At 36.2% G+C, this 17,028-nt stretch overlaps 3 protein-coding genes across 3 annotated transcripts; all 3 read right to left on the reverse strand.

Moving 5' to 3' along the window:
- Window positions 1–1,019, reverse strand: LOC108223847 (uncharacterized). Its single transcript, XM_017398285.2, has 2 exons — window positions 629–1,019; window positions 1–505 (listed from the first exon to the last, which is right to left on the reverse strand). Exons 1-2 carry the CDS (start codon window positions 842–844, stop codon window positions 131–133), a joined length of 591 nt encoding a protein of 196 aa, XP_017253774.1. The 5' UTR covers window positions 845–1,019; the 3' UTR covers window positions 1–130.
- Window positions 1,020–1,139: 120 nt separating this feature from the next.
- On the reverse strand, window positions 1,140–4,462 carry LOC108223846 (plant intracellular Ras-group-related LRR protein 9-like). The gene is made up of 3 exons (XM_064093572.1): window positions 3,752–4,462; window positions 2,193–2,359; window positions 1,140–2,100 (listed from the first exon to the last, which is right to left on the reverse strand). The coding sequence occupies exons 1-3, from the start codon at window positions 4,445–4,447 to the stop codon at window positions 1,455–1,457; spliced, it is 1,509 nt and encodes a 502-aa protein (XP_063949642.1). The 5' UTR covers window positions 4,448–4,462; the 3' UTR covers window positions 1,140–1,454.
- A 3,570-nt stretch (window positions 4,463–8,032) lies between these two features.
- Window positions 8,033–14,285, reverse strand: LOC108223328 (C2 and GRAM domain-containing protein At5g50170). The gene is made up of 9 exons (XM_017397521.2): window positions 13,621–14,285; window positions 11,130–12,359; window positions 10,856–11,038; window positions 10,493–10,776; window positions 10,297–10,413; window positions 9,463–9,725; window positions 9,211–9,382; window positions 8,724–8,990; window positions 8,033–8,523 (listed from the first exon to the last, which is right to left on the reverse strand). The coding sequence occupies exons 1-9, from the start codon at window positions 13,967–13,969 to the stop codon at window positions 8,326–8,328; spliced, it is 3,063 nt and encodes a 1,020-aa protein (XP_017253010.1). The 5' UTR covers window positions 13,970–14,285; the 3' UTR covers window positions 8,033–8,325.
- Window positions 14,286–17,028: the final 2,743 nt, after the last annotated feature.

The raw sequence follows: 17,028 nt of genomic DNA on the forward strand, positions 1-17,028 counted from the left end.
ATTAGTCAAATTAAATATTAATTCCATGCTAGAAATTCAGAGATCCAAACGCAAAAAAAAATCTTGCATACTAAGAAAAGCTGCACCAAGCTAATTACTAAAGAACATTGGTATGAGGACATGCCCTCAATCAAGTAAGTAACCAGTCATCCATCTCGATTTCGGGATGTTCCTGAAACTTTGGAGTGTTGGTAAGTTTTGAAGTACAGATAGGTTCAATTCCAGCTCCTCCTCCTACCTGGGAGGTTGCTGGATTGTTGATATCCCTGAAATATAGCTTCAGTTGCTCCGGCTTCTTCGCCATTACATACTGAAGATCACTGTCGTCGGTTATGATCACCAACATACCTTCTTCATCATGACACCGTACATCAAGCTTTGAATAACGTGGTAAGCCAAAGAGGCCGGTGATCCTGTTTCTCAGTTCATTCATGTCGATGTCAAGAATTCCATTAATTATCGGTACATACCACAGCTTAACTGTCTCTGTTTCCTCATTCATGATCTGCACAAATCAGAGAAAATAATGGCTTAAATAGAAACACATTGATGATTTGTTGAAGATCTAGTTTGCATAAGACCCTCTTAATTATAATTCAATGAAGCAGAGAAGAAATATTTATCGTACCTTAATCAAGAAGCGTTCATTAGACTTGGATTCTGCTTTACTACTCGACTCCTGCTCATCAACATGATGATTAGTCTCATCATTAGTAGCAGTGGCCTCGTGATCATCGGATTCGGCCATGGAGTCTAAACCCTTCCCCGAAAAGAGAAGGGAACACAATAAAAACAGCAGCAGAAAGTTAGAAAGAAGAATAAGCGCAGTGAAGAGTTCTAACATGGTTGATGATTAAGAGCTTCAAAGAGCTTTTGTATTTGTTTGTTGAATATCCTGGATTGTTTTAATTCATAGATGCCAATGTATATGGTGTGTGTGATATACTAAGAGGGTGTTTGTTACTCACAAGGACTCCTGATCTTTACTGAAACTAGAGTTCTTCTTTATCGGCTCTGTTTGAGTTTGGACGTGTTTTGCAAGGAGTTCTAGTTGTTTACCAACTCAGAAAATTTTATTTAATAAATGTATATTATTTTCTGGTAAATAAAATTATATTTAAATACTTCAGAATTTCGCGTTAAAAACTTCAAAAAAGGAGTTTATAACTCAATCTCTTAATAATTTACACATGAAAGTAATCAAAGTGTAAACTCGATATCTTAATAATCTACACATGGAGCAGTGAACTCAATTTCCTATCAATGTCTTGAGATCCCCAATTCCTGAGGGTTCAAAGAGAAGACAGACAAAAAAGAAGTGTGAAAACACTTATATTGGTCTCCCAGATGCTGGGATGTGCTTAATAAACATTGGAAGGCATGCAAGTGTTTGATATAGAGATATATTTCTAATACTAAACTTCTGCTGAAGACAGTCGATTTGTGGAACACATTCAGTACTGCTGATTGACAGCAGGGTCTCGGTTGGATTCATGAGCTCCCATATATCCTGAAACACTTTGGGTGGCGCCTACAACTGAATTTTTTAACCAGGAGGTGCTACGAGTTAACCAACCCAGCGGTGTTTCCTCATTGGCTTCGAGTTTACTCCTTGCCTCTTCCTCCGCCAATAGGTCGACCCTCCTCTGAGCCATATATGCCTTTACAGCTTCAACCCCAGAATTCACAATCTCCTTGGGAGGAATTACGATAGGGTTCTCCTCTAAGTTAAGTGTGCGGAGGTTTTTAAGTTGACCAAATGTATTGGGTAGTGCATGAATCTGATTATTGCTGATATCAAGATCTTGGAGGTTTATTAAATCACCAAATGTCTCCGGAAGTTCCTTTAGGTCACTAAAATTACTGCTGAGATTAATAGACTCAAGGTTTGTCAATTTCCCTACAGAATGTGGAAGACCTTGAAGCTCATTGAAGTGCACATCTAAGAACTGCAGAGAACTCATCTCCCCTATAGAAGTAGGAAGAGTGCGGATTTTGTTCAGTTGGATTGAAAGCCGGCGCAGATTAACTAGTTCATACCCAATGTTCGTTGGCAAGTAAGTCAATTTGTTGAAGCTGGCATTCAGTTCTACTAATGACCTGCAAAATTAAGATAATTAGATATGCAATCCTATAGAATAACATAAAGATCTCAGAGAAGTTTCATCAGTTCCACAAGTTTGGAAAATTACCTGCAGCTGCAGATGCTGTCAGGCAAAGCAGTGAGCTTGTTGCTAGAGACATCTAGGGTCTTTAAATTTAGTAGCAACCCGATTGATTCTGGCAAACTCTCCAACATATTAGATGAAAGATTAAGCTCTTCAAGATTTTCAAGACCAGCAATTGAATCTGGAATCAACTGTCCAAACACGCAAATAAACCCAAAATCAGGATGTACAGTGTACAAATAAGTATATAGACACATCAGCTGACAGGGCTACCAGGACCTAGTGATATAAAATAGACTCAATTGCACATATGGGGAGGAGTTTTCCTCTTTTCTCTACGTGTTATTGTAACTAAACTTTTTTTTACTAACCCTACGATTACTAACATAATTAACCAAAATTAGTTCATATTATTTGACAGCAATTTTTTGTTACCAATAATCCATTACAGACTGGTATAGCTCAACAGAGTTGTGTACAAAATGTTATCAATAACAAATATAGGTTTCAACAAAGACAAGTCATACTAATAACTATCAAGCTAGCATAAGCTATACACGCTTCACCAACAAAATAGATCCTCTCAAATATTGAAGGAGCATTCACATTCTTCTTTCTTAGATTTAATAGTAAGTAAACTGCAAAAGATCTAGATTTGACAGACATTTCTAAGGAACTTTCAACTTTGATATTCAAGACAAACCAGTCTGCAATTATATTAGTCAAATTGAGCATCCTTGACCTTGGACTGTTGTACATCTGTTGTTAGTTAGAAATGTCCCAATAGTTGAATAAAAACTTCTACTTGGTTATAGACTTGTGTTCAAATAAATATATACTGTCTGCTTTCTGATTTTTAAGTACTTCAAGATTTTAATGTATCAACTATTCATAACCAGTTCCAAGTAGGAACACATGATATTGTAATGCAGTAATTTGTAAGATAAGGACTTGAAAGCTAACCTAGAGCTCAGATGGTTGAACCTAAAATGATGATCTCATATACTCTTAACCAGTATAAAGAATGTAAAGAATCATTCAATGGAATTTCAGTAGAAATATATGAGTCAATCAAACATCCAAAATATTCCAAAACATCCTCTTTTTCCGTATCTGTTTCGTTTAAGCATTTTAAGCAAGCTGCAAATGAATTAATCTCAAAAAATTCCCTAGATATCCACTGACAACACACCTGATTCCACACGTCCATGCGTAGCAGTTAAAAGTATCATTGTAGTAGCTTGATCTATAATTAGTACGAGTACTGTAAATTTTATTTGCTTTAGTAATCAAGTCAGTAATACAAACTCATTCAATACTTAGAATCAGCTACATACACAAATATACATCAACAATTTAATCGAATAAGTTATATGTACTTATGTAGAAAAAAGCATCATCATCATCATCGAAGTTTGAGCTATAATCAGTACCTGTCTATTAAGTTTATTTTGTTTTAGTAATCAAGTAAGTCAGTAATACAAACTAGTTTCATAATTGTAATCACCTGAATCACAAACATACAACAAAAACAGCAACTTAATTACATATACAGATACAGAAAACTCGAGAACGGAGCTAACCTGGAGCTGATTAACCGAGAGATTAAGCGCCACAAGAGTACGAATCTTCCCAAACGCCTCAGGGAGAAACCTCACACCGCGATCAGACAAATCAATCCTCTCCACATCCTTTTGATTCGCCTCCTGTAAAATCCTCACTACATCCTCATTGACCTCCTCACTCCCCTCCGCCACCTCATCACCACCGCCATGACCAGCAACAGCCGCCGCATAAATCCTCTCCAATTTCGCCTCCGCCTCCGCCAACACCTTCCCATAAGTCTCATGTAACTCATCCAGCGCAATCACCGCCTTGTAAATCTCCTTATCCTTCTCCGCCTCCTTCTTCGAATCCTCGCCGTCCGATTCGCTCAGATTGATCTCGTCGAGATCGTTAGCAAGTCTAACCTCGATCTCCGCGAGCCTCGCCTTCGCTGTGTCGACTGACTCGTGATCGGGCCGTGGACCGAGTTGCTTGAGAATCGAGCGAGTCTGCGACACGTCGGCGACGGTGGATCGCATCTCGGAGATGATGTTGGGATCGGTGAGAGCAGGCATGCGTACGGAGGGATCGAAGAAAGGCTCCGCCGGCGGAGGAGTGGCCGGGGAGATCGGAGGTGGCTGTTCGATGTCGAAGGCGGTGACGGTGGCGCCGGCGGGACGAGTTAAGCTGGGGAGCTTGTTCATGGTGTAAGTGATAATTGGGATTGATTCCATTGTTAAGCTGAAGAAATATATTGAGATAGAGATTGCGCTAGAAGACAAAAAGATGATTAGGTTTTTTTTACAGTGGTGAAAACTGGGAGTTTTTTACACTGTGGCCTGTGCAGCGCTGTAGTGGGATAATAAGCCCAAATTGTTGTAGGTAAATTTTGTAAGAGAAGTAGGTTTGAAATGTGTGTCTCATAATTTAAAAGTGTAAATGTAATCAAATCCAAATTTAATAATCTTTCCCATGCCTTTTTTATATGGGTTTGTCTATGTGCCCATGGGCACATGCTAAGCACTAAAATCTATGCATTTGGAGGGTTTTGATTGGTGTGGTTGTTGTAAATGCAGGAGGGTCCACCATTATTAGAGAGTGTAAGCCAATCAAAATCTTCCGAATTCATAGATTTTAGCACTTAGTGTGTGCCCATGGGCACACCATAGAAAAACCGTTTTTATATTGATAACAGTAATTTCCAGAAAGCAAAAATGATTTGAATCTCACAGATTCAAATCATCTTTCCCATGCCTTAGCCTTCTTCATCCACCCCTTTTTAATCATTTTTGTGTGTGAGAAGTGTTCCTGATTTTTTCGAGCTCCCGGATCCTGGTGGCGTCAAAAGGTGAACTTCATGTAGACGGTGATCAGAATCTATCCATACAAAACATCTGTATATAAATCACAGATGTTGTGAACGAGTGAGAATTGGCTATATGTGGAGGCGGCTCAACGATTCATCACTAAATGGTGGTCCTCAAATCATTGGCTCATCTATATTCAAAATTTCGACTTTCAAAATAAAGGTGTACTCTACCCAATTCTTAACATGTTTCTGTGATTATTTGTTTTATTAGTGTATATAATTTCGTATGTTTTAGAGTTTTGTCGTAAGATCTCGGATTTTCTTACTTTTTGTTTTATGTTCTGGAGGTGTGTTTTTGTTTTAATTTTGTCTTTTGATTTATCCAGAAGATGAGATCGTTGGTGAGTTTCAGTCAAACTTATTTTGTATATTATGTGTAAGATATGTTGTTTTTTAACAATTTATTCAGAGTCACAAGTTCGTTTGCAATTGTGTTTTGAGCTTGTAGGAGTTAGAGTGTATATCGTTATTGTAATGACTATGACGAGATTATGGTTATTTCCATGTCGGTGATGAGATGATTATATCTTTTGGTGTGATTTTGAAAATAGAATATTATTGATAATTTCTTGCATGATTATATGTTCTTTTCTTGTAAAATTAGTAAGTTTCTTGCCATCTTTATTTTATTAAATTGACTTTATTAGTAGTAAATGTTGATTTAATTTTGCCTATTTTAAATGGCTAGTTGACTTTGTTTGATTGTTACTGACTTTCGAATTTTGTTTTCTGAGTTATTGCTAATTAATATATGCTCTAAATGCTTTAATCCTCGTTGATTAGAGTTTTATGCAATTTGTTAACTGATGTATAATTACTCGCAAGTCTTGATTATGGCTTTTATTTGTACCATTTATGGGTGGCCATGATTGGTGGCGTAGATTATTGGCCTGGTATACGGCAATTTGGTGCCATTTTGTTGGCTCGTTTTTATATTTAAGTTTTAAAATTTTAGATATATTTTTGAAAATTAGAATTTTATTTTTTAGCTTTTATATTTTAATTCTTATATTACTAATTATATTCTTAGTATTTGTTTAGTTTGTTATATATCTAGCCAAAGGGTCTCCCTTTGGTTAGATATATATATTTTCTGTTTTAGTATTTATTTTATTTATCACATTTTATTCACAAATTATTTTATTTATCTTTCATTGACTTTACCATCTTTTGATAAACTATTTTATATTTTATTGTAATAATTAAATTTATAATTTTCTTGTTATTAATGAATTGTATTATTTCAGGGATGAGGTGGAAGTAGCGTGGATTTGGAGCTTGGGACGTTTTATTTCAGACATTAAGTTTTATTGTCTAAACTTCCGGAGACATTTTCTTGTCTTTCGGTTAGATAATAAACTTTTTGAATGAAAGAAACTCTTCGGAGTATTGGCGTATTCTCGATACGAGCAAGTGCATTTCTGTCAAAAAAAAGAATAAAAAAAAATCCAAATTTAAATTGGTGGTTAAAAAAAACCCAAACCTAACAAAATAAATTTAGTTGAGTAGTAGATTTCTAAAAACGCAATAAGTTGAGTGACAAAAAAATTTATTTTCCCTATAAAATATAGCCAATTAATATAATTAATAACATCGAAACAAAATGTATTATATTTTTAATTTAGCTGATTATTTTTCATTGGAGAGCAACTATTACTCTATTAGAGTCTCACCTCTTCGTTTTGTCTTCACTCGAATATGAGTGCGAGCACTCGAACACAAAATATGTAAAACTTTTAAATTTGTCGAGTCCGAACACCTATCTAGTTTGGCCGCTTACAGTTGAGTCCAGGTAACACATTATTTATATCTATAATATTTGAATTTATTATTATCATTATTATTTTGATAATTTATAAATTATTAATAATATGAAATTATTTAAATAAATATTTATATATTAAATTATTATGAATCGTTATTATAAATTACCTATAAACGGACTCCAAAACGGATATAATTGTGAAATTTTGAGGATAAATATGAGTTACCAGCATTTTATTTTATAATAAAGTCGTCATGCATCTCATTTTCAGGCAATGCGCCGTTTCTTTTTTAATAATTCAAGTAGCTATCAACAAGTGATAAATACTTTCTTTCTCATGTAGTTCTTGACTTTTTGTAGAGTGTGAGAACGCCCAAGGCCGGCTGTATGCTAACTATATTTAACAGTTCACATCATTATCATTATATCACTAGGTATATAGTATCTTATGAGCTCCATCTTTCTGAGCTTCGACGACTTCGAATCGAAGCTCAGAAAGATGGAGCTCGTAAGATTTACTCCGCCGTACTTCATCAAGTAAAAGACGCCAACCGATGGGTCCTGATCGTGATAAACAAATGTCGGGAGAGCTTATATAACATACTGATTTTGAACCGTTAAATGCATCATGCACAGGATTATATCAAAACTCCGTTCAGCACTTTCTTTTCACTGAACTGGTAAATCTCATTTCAGTAAAGTTAAAAGAACTGTCGGAGGACATGTAAATAACCGTTTATGCTCTAGCTAAAAATCCGCTGAACAGATAAATGATCTTGAACACGACATAACGACACAAAATATGTTATATAAACCCAGCATGCACATGCGAAAAAACCAGTCGAATTACATATTCAAGTCCAAAATAACGAGTACAAGAGAGTTTGAAAGAAAAGAGACCAAGGCTTCTAAGACCAATAGGGAACTCCCAATTCATTGGCCTTCCAATACAATCAGACGGAATTCCCCGTGCCAGATTCAAGGTGCCCAGATTACATGATTCGTCAACTTCTTTTCAACATAAATTTAACAAGCAGACCTGACCGAATCAAACTTATTCCGACACCCAGAGCAAGAGCAGGATTTGAAAAGAGTATCATGTATAGGGTTCAAGGGTAGACATGCATGCATGGAAGGAGACTAGGATTGTGTTCTAAGTTGGGAGAGAAGATTGCAAACTTTGGAAACAATATAAAAACACCGATACATAACAACACAGCGAGAAATGAGTGCTATTTACATGATGCAAAAAGTATCCTTGAGACCTTGACTACTCGAATCCCTATCCAAATTTACAACGTACTAATTATATAGTAAATCCGTTGTTCCTTGAAATCAGCCACACTAAAAATATTTCTGCAGATCAGTAGTATGTATAGTCTATCATGCAACAAACATCGGAACATGTCTTATGATAAATTAGTCCACCAGAGAGGCTGAAAAAGACGCTTAGATAATTACCCCGGGTAGCCAGCATACTATTGACTTGCTAATAAGATCTCCCTCTCGACCTGCTCAAAAATTTCCTTCAATCGATGCTTAAATTTTGTAACGATGTTGCTTGTTACTCTGTCCTGAAACTTGGTGCTCTTCAGCCACATTACACCAATATACACATCACACTTGCATGATGAAATGGAAAGCTTGGAATTCTCAATCTCGTACCTCAGTTGAACCTGGGCTCCAAAAAATAGAATCTAATGTTAACTAATTTAGTGGAGGTGAGGAAGTCTACTTCTATTCTAAGCAGGAAGTGAAAGTAGAGGAAATTGGTCACTGACAACCTTAACAATTTCAATTCATTTATTTTAATATTCACTATTGCAGGAACAACATGCAGAACACCCTGTTAAAGGTACAATAGTGAGCCACTTACACGGAAGTAGTCGCCAAAAGGAACGTCATGTAAGACCATACTCTCATTTACAATCCATCCATTAGAAATGGGAGATTTTTGCTGTGTGCAGGTCACATCTCCTCCGAAGATTGAAACTTGACGGTTGAATTTGAAATACATCCGCCTTTCAAATACATTCGAATTTACTTCTTCCCAACTGGTAGTTACATAATTCAGACAACCAGATCTTTCCATCACCACATGCTCCATATATCCTCCATCAAATATCTCCATCAATGATTTGACCTGCACCATTGTAAAAATTAATCCACAAGATGCATGGTGCATAAATTATAGAATAGTAATCACTAAAGATCTAAAAAAAAATCTAGTTGAAAACATTTACTCCTCGTAGATGCACTTTGCATTTCTATCTTGCATATTGACAGGAGTATGTACAAGCTGGCATTTATTGCCACTTTCGAGTACGGATGAGGAGCGATCAATTAAAGAGTTAGCAACTTACATTAACAGGAATTTCTGCAGAGTAGATCTTTGACATCTTCACATCTTCAACGATCGAAGCGAAATCCTCATCAGGAACAGTGGACTTGCCATCTTGTTCTTGTTGTTCCTCGGCGATCTCAGCTTTCTGCTCCGGACTCAGTGTTCTGGTTTTCCACAGGGCCATAATCGTCCTGTTTTTACAAAATAGTTATCAACTCCTTGATCAAATAACAAATGTATTACATGCTAAGCAACTAATTTCTTTCTCTACCTGCTAGCTGCACTGAATGATACAAAAGAATGAAAATAGAACCGCAGCCTGCCTTGATCATCTTGAGACTTTGCACCATGCCTAGCATCCAGACCACGACCATTTCGCAAAACTATAACAAGCAAGGGACTTCCAAAAGATGCCAGGGACGGGGGAAGCACTTGAACATCATCAATGTCTTCCCAAAGAAAGAAAAATTTGGTCTTGTGTCCAAACAAGTTTGCGTAAAAACCAACAATTCTTGAAGATAGAAAGAGTCGTCCCTGCACCAAAGTTTACAAACAAAATTATGAGCAGGGGTGTTTGGGCTATAAATAACGTGTCATGAAGGATATAAAATCTTTGTGAAAACTAAGCATCTACTTTCATAAGATGCATGGGAACTGATTAACTTCATTCTTATAACTACATAGATGTGCTACTTACTTTAGCTTATAATACTAGTTCTATACCAATTACATGTTATGTTATGGTGGTCAATAAATGTCGCTTTCACACCACAAATCGTTAAACAGAATGCCGTTCAGAACAATATAAACTATAAACAATAATAAAGCATACTGCTTGCTTATGATTTGCGATCATGTAAAACAGGTCATGCCTAGGAAATGGAGATTCATTATGATGAATAGATTTGTTATAATGAATAAGCTATGTTGAAGTTTGCTTCCCAGGAGTTCCACAGTGAAACCCATGATAACACATTGTCCATTTCTCACATTTATGTGACTATCTACTTTGCCTTAACAGTTAATTCTCTTCTCAATTTTCCGAAGAATAAAGATCAAAAGAGCCAACAAAACAGAAAAACACACCAGCTAGTAGCCATGGTACCTGTAGTGGCATCTTCCTTTTAAGGGAACACGAAAAATCACTAATGAGAAACTCTTCTGGTGGCAATGAAAAAAGTTTCTGGAATGTAGAATTCCTGTGAGGGGACCGAAGGTTCAACTGTCAAGCAGAAGAACAGACATTAATTGACCGGTTCAACTCCAAAAAACACAACATGATACACAAGGCAAGTGTTCACCTTCTTCCCAACTTCTTTCTCCATCTTATTTAAATACTCTTTAATAGTATCCACACCATTATTGTTGTCCAAAAATATTCTCAAGTGCACCATTGACTGAGAAGCCTGAGCAAGTTTTCCCTCAAGAGGAACCCACATGTCTGCCAGTTCTGTAGAATTGTGTTTTAACAAATTAATTTCAGCATGCCCAAGTGAAACAGCTTGGTCAAATGGACCATCAAAGTCAAAAACTTCAACATCCACCACTGATGGCGGTTCTTCTGTGGCATCAAACTCAAGTATCTCTGCATAGTTTTTAATTATGATCAGTCTTAGAGATGAGAATGCAACAGGCAAACCCTATTAACAATTTAATACTCATACCATTCCATTGAGGATCAAGAGTTTGAAGCTTGACAGAGCTTGTTCGTGTCTTTCCATTGCAGGTGAGCACTACATAGGGATCTGGTAGCTCTTCCGAGTCTAAGGAAGCTAAATTTGTCCCTTCAATTAGTGCTACTGTAAGCACCCATCCATCACCTTGTGCTTTGACTCCATGATCACTTCCTGTTATAATCAATATGGATCCCAATAAAAATTAGTGTTTTAAACATAAACTCAACATAGGGAAAAATACAAAGAATGTGATATTGTTCACCTTTCCTAAACCTCGCCTCTATAAAATGAGACGCCATGACATAAACGCGCTCAAGCTGAAGAACTAGAATCCCGCTGGTGATGAGTTCTCCAAAACTGTCTGGCAAATCAAGACCATGAAACTCCAATCCTTGTAGCTTACTTGTCCCAGATAGTAGTATATGCACAAAAACATACATCACTGTGAAAATGGTGGAAATTACAGTGAAATTCCAAAAGTATTCAATTGCCAACTCCCAATCTGACTGGTGCTCAGTCTGCAAATTTTCCAGCATTTGATCTTTATTTGACATAGCTGAAGGATCTGATGTTCTGTAATTTTGAGACAGTAAACCAGCAAACTGATCAAAACTATCTTTTAATCCTTGACGAACTCCTCCTTCAATCATGCCTCTCATCATAGTGTTATGATGAAAATTAATGCTCCATGATATTATAAGATGGGAGGTTTCTTCTCCAGAAGATAATGTTGGCCCAGGGGTTATCTTGTACAAAATTTCAATTTTGAATGTGCTGCCATATGGTGCATCTGGTGTACTGACATTTACAGAAACAGAAAATTCCGATCCATTTGCCTTAATATAGGTCTGCTCTTCAGTGGCCTTGACAGCCTTTACTAGTTTTGATGGTGGGTTTGTATAGGCAACAACTCGTGTTAAAGACGACTTTTCTTCTGATTTCCAATTCCAAGGCCCCTCCTGAACATCTGTTGTTCCTTGCAAATCTGATAGGTCTCTCTTAAACTGTGAATTCGGAGCAAAAAGAACCTCATTCAGCTCTTTAGGAGGCACAACATATGTCTGATCAACAAGAACACCCCCCTGCAGATTCTCTGGCATTTCCCTGTCTATCGTTGCTGACCGCACCATTTCCATCAATTCATCAAAACTAAGACCGGAGATAGGCTCCTCTGCTGGATGCTCATCTACACAATCCTCATAATCAGACACTGTAGTAGATAGTTCAGATGAATCATCAACTGTTGAGCTATCCTCATTCTTATTGAAGAGCTTCTTTAATCGTCCAGCAATGGGTTTCATTAAATGTTTTCCCCCCAGGATCTTATGACGAGATGGTGACTTTGAGTTGGTATTATCTTGTGATGAAGCGTACATACCTTCCCAATCTTCACCATTTCCATTAATGATATTTGGTTGAGCATACAATGGTGGTTCACTGGAATTATTCTCAGGATCTCTTCCATGCAGAGAAAGAGTGACCAGGATTTTTCCTTCATTGGCCCAACAAATTTAAAAAAGTTCTTATCGTTGTCAAAATAAAAAAACCTAAATCATATATATATCCAGTGCTATTTCCACAAAGTTTGTATATGCCACATTAAAGATTCAAGAACTTCCCTATTCCTGAATTTTATTATTATTATTACTTGTTGCACAGAAATTAAATAAGTTGGAGATTTTTTTAAGCCTTTGAGTAGGGGTGACAATATCAGGCAAGACCCGAAACCCCGCATGAACCCAATCCGATTTGCCACCCAATTTACCGAGACAAAACCCAAAAGTTACTCAAAAAAGACCCGCTCAACCTGAAAGTGACCCGAAATTATTTCATTCCCTTCAACTTAAAATTCAATTTCATGCAATTTTAAGTAACTTTAACCCGAAATTGACACCCCCTACCTTTGAGGCATAATTATCATTATTACTACATTTTTTTAATATATGGCACTCGATACGAAAGGAAAATGTCCTAGCCACGACAGTAATCACATACCTAACATTTAGTTTCAGGCATATTCACACAATGTTACACATGACAAACTAATAGACCAAATTCGAGAATTTATCAATAGCGTAGTGACCAAAGGTAGCGGTTAAAAAATTCAAATAACACTTCCCTGATCCATCGCCGTACTTCAAATCCAATGTATTCAAAAATATGCAACATGAACCAAAAAAATACACGGGACAGACTTTTTAAATTTTGCTTTTCAACTATACAAAACCACTAACAAAAAACCGCAAACAAACAATCATTTGGCAGGACGAGGCGCCATAATACATACTCCCTGCGTTGTTTAGCTGTGGTTTAGCCCGAGACGGGATTTGACACCCGACTCTTATAAAATATAGGTTCACAAATTATTTCAAACTCTTTTTTTGTTCTGAATAAAAATTTGATGTTTTACATATTTATACAAGAAAGGAAAATTCTAATAATAAATTAAAAAACTATATTTTATATGAACTTTAAACTGTGTAAGTAATATAAAAACGGTTTGTCTAGGGTGTGCCCATGCTAAGCGCGAAAATTTTTGTATTTGGGAGATTTTGATTGGTGTGGTTGGTGTATTTGCAGGGTGTACACCATTGTCAAGAGATAGGAACCAATCAAAATGATTCAAGCACAAAATTTTCCGCGCTTAGCATGTGCCTATGGGCACACCATAGAAAAACCGATATAAAAAATTGTAAAGAAACTATAGGCACGGAAATGAAAGGAATGAAGGAGCACAGAACAAGAGTACTCACCAGCATCTCTGTTCCCAGACTTTGAGCTCTTGGGTCTCTGAATAGTAAACCAAGTAGGTGGAAAATTCATATTATCTTCATCAGCAACAGACCAAACCGGAATCTTGACCCGACCCACCAACTCTCCACACCCATTAAAAAAACCCGGATCATCCCTCGGATGATACACAGACACCACCAGCTCCTCCTCCAAATCATGAACTCTAAACGCAAACTCCTCATTCCAAACCGGGTTTTTCGTGTTCTTCAACACCCTCGTCTTAGATTTAAATTTCCCCACTTGTAATTTAACGTACGACTCCTCAACTATCCAGTCCCTGCCCTCCAACACATACACAAAAAGCCTCATAACTGTAGCACAAAATCTTGGCTGCGAAAGATGGGTATAAATGGAAATAAAAATTGTAATAAATCTATTTAAATATTGTTTTTATTGGGTGAAGAGGAAGATATGTTAACGTGGTGGGTGTCTGCACAAAGTGACACGAATATAAATCTTATGATGACTGGACTTATGGGCAACAAGGGCGGTTATAAAAGTGACGAATATGAGATAGTGCGGTGGGAACAGAGATACATAGAATAAGATTGTATGTTTGTGAGTATATCTAGATGAGTCTTGGCGTCAGCTGTACTGTTGTGTACTTGGTGGGAGTTTTGTGTGTATAATTAGAGGAGAAAAATGATTCTATTTGTTGAAGAAAGAAGAAAGTAGGTTGGTGTTACAATATAAGATCCTGGAAAGGACCATTCTCTAACACCTTGAGGTTTTAGAGTAATTGGTTCCTTGACATGGTATCAGAGCTCTGGTTTGCGGGAGGTCTCAAGTTCGAGCCCCTGCCACCCCCAATATTCTCACAATTTAAAATGGACACGAAGGCAATTTATGCCACAAAGATGGGCGCCCGTGATCCACTCTTCAACCCAAATAATGGGATTTCGAGTGAGGGGGAGTGTTGAATATAAAGTATAAGATCCATAAAGGGGCCTCCTCTAACACCTTAAGGTTTTAGAGGGAATGGTTCTCTACATAGTATCAGAGCGAGGGAATGGTTCTCTACATGGTATCAGAGCGAGGTTTGCGGGAGGTCTCGGGTTCGAGCCCCTGCCACCCCCAATATCCTCACAATTTAAAATGGACACGAAGGCAATTTATGCTCCAAAGATGGGCGCCCATGATCCACTCTTCAACCCAAATAATGGGATTTCGAGTGAGGGGGAGTGTTGAATATAAGATCCATAAAGGGGCCTCCTCTAACACCTTAAGGTTTTAGATGGAATGGTTCTCTACATGGTATCAGAGCGAGGTTTGCGGGAGGTCTCGGGTTCGAGCCCCTGCCACCCCCAATATTCTCACAATTTAAAATGGACACGAAGGCAATTTATGCTCCAAAGATGGGCGCCCGTGATCCACTCTTCAACCCAAATAATGGGATTTCGAGTGAGGGGGAGTGTTGAATATAAGCATAAGATCCATAAAGGGGCCTCCTCTAACACCTTAAGGTTTTAGATGGAATGGTTCTTTACATGGTATCAGAGTCAGGTTGGCGGAGGACTCGGGTTCGATCCCTGCCACCCCCAATATTCTCATAAATGGGCTCTCGAGTGAGGGGGAATGTTAGAATATAAGATCCTGAAAAGGGCCATTCTCTAACACCTCGAGGTTTTAGAGTAACTGGTTCCTTGACAGTTGGGTTATTGAAGAAGAGTAAAACAAGAAACGGCTCAAAATTGTAGTCCTCTAGTTTCAAACTTGTTAATTGCGCCCATTATTCGGGAGTTTGTAGTTCTCGTCTTTGCTTTCATTTTTTCTCGGTTATGATGGTAACACATGTTCGTAGAGTTGCTTTGAACATTTGAACATTACTCACCCTCAGTCTAATTATTGACACGTGTTTTAAAATTTTTATAATTAATTTTTTTAAAGATAAAGAGATAATTCAAAAAATAGCAGTCATGCGGTATCTAAAAAATGATCGAGTCGAACAAACATGATTAACACGCCTGTCTTCTTACACAAAATGAGACAAATAAGTGATGTGAAATTGACGATAGTATATTTATAGATCATTACTCTGTGTTCACCATCTTTTCCAAAAAAACTCGTTTGAGTTATCAACCACAAATGCAATTTTCGAAAGGTTTTTATCGATAAACCCAAATCAACTCTCACAGAAGAAGAGAAAAATCACACACTCTCACCACGGAGAGAAATCAAACTATAATTATAACGAACGAGAAAAGGTTAAGATATTACCCCACCAAAAATAAAAGTTATACACTCAAACTCTAAAAATTGAAAACATTAATTTATTTTAGTGACTTACTTTTATTTTCTTAATTTGATTTCATGAAAATATTTTATATATATATTTATTGAAAAAATATATATATATATATATATATATATATATATTATATGTGATATTAAAATTAGTAATATCCTATCATCTTATCTTATGCTCCCTTCAGAGCTAGGGAGAGAGGGCTAGACACGCATTTTAAGGCTTCTGTTAAGTATAGTTGCGTAATTTATTTTTAAAATTTTCTTTTTTTTTGAATAAAATTCAATGTTTAAATATTAATTTAGGAAAGAAAATATTTTAAATATAAATTATGTAAATATGCTTAGCGAGAGTTTTAAAATACATGTCAAGATTACATTGTACTGTGTAAAGAATATGATGGAACTGATGGAATATATCATATTCACTGTTTATTGATTAAGCCTATCACTTCAAACAACATGGTGCTTAGTCACATGACACAGCTTTGTGAAGGATTTCAAAATTCAAAGAACATTTCCTTGCGTGGAAGTTACCATGGGAATCAAAATTTTAAAATTGCCGCAGGCTCTTTTGTCATTGTTATTAGTAAAAAGTACGGAGTAAAAGACAACCTTAAACGAGATTTAAAATGTTTAAAAACAATAAAGTATGACTCCAATGTGATTTTTTTGTAATTACCTGCTTACTTGCAGTGAGAAACTTGAATTAGGGGTTAAAATATAAGCAAACTGATCAACTTTTCCAAAATTGTACTATTTGACTTCATTCGGAAAAAAAATATCTATTATTTATAGGTAAGATTTTTAAGTGAAAACATTTATTTATTTGGATAATCTTTCAATTTTTACGATTTACTAAATATAAAAATTAATAATATATCTTTTAAAGTATTTCAATATATTTTTCATGAAATCAAATTAAGAAAATAAAAGTAAGTCACTAAAATAAATTGATGTTTTCAATTTTCTGACTTTGAGTGTATAACTTTTATTTTTGGTGGGGTAATATCTTAACCTTTTCCTTTTAGAAAATAATAAATTATACACTATCACAAATTCATTGTCCTGCTCTCCATAAATTTCTTAGTAATACTTGTATTTGCAAAAATTAAAAAAAAAAC

Source organism: Daucus carota, chromosome 5 (assembly GCF_001625215.2).
Source record: "Daucus carota subsp. sativus chromosome 5, DH1 v3.0, whole genome shotgun sequence".
In the NCBI taxonomy this organism is placed as follows: Eukaryota; Viridiplantae; Streptophyta; class Magnoliopsida; order Apiales; family Apiaceae; genus Daucus; species Daucus carota.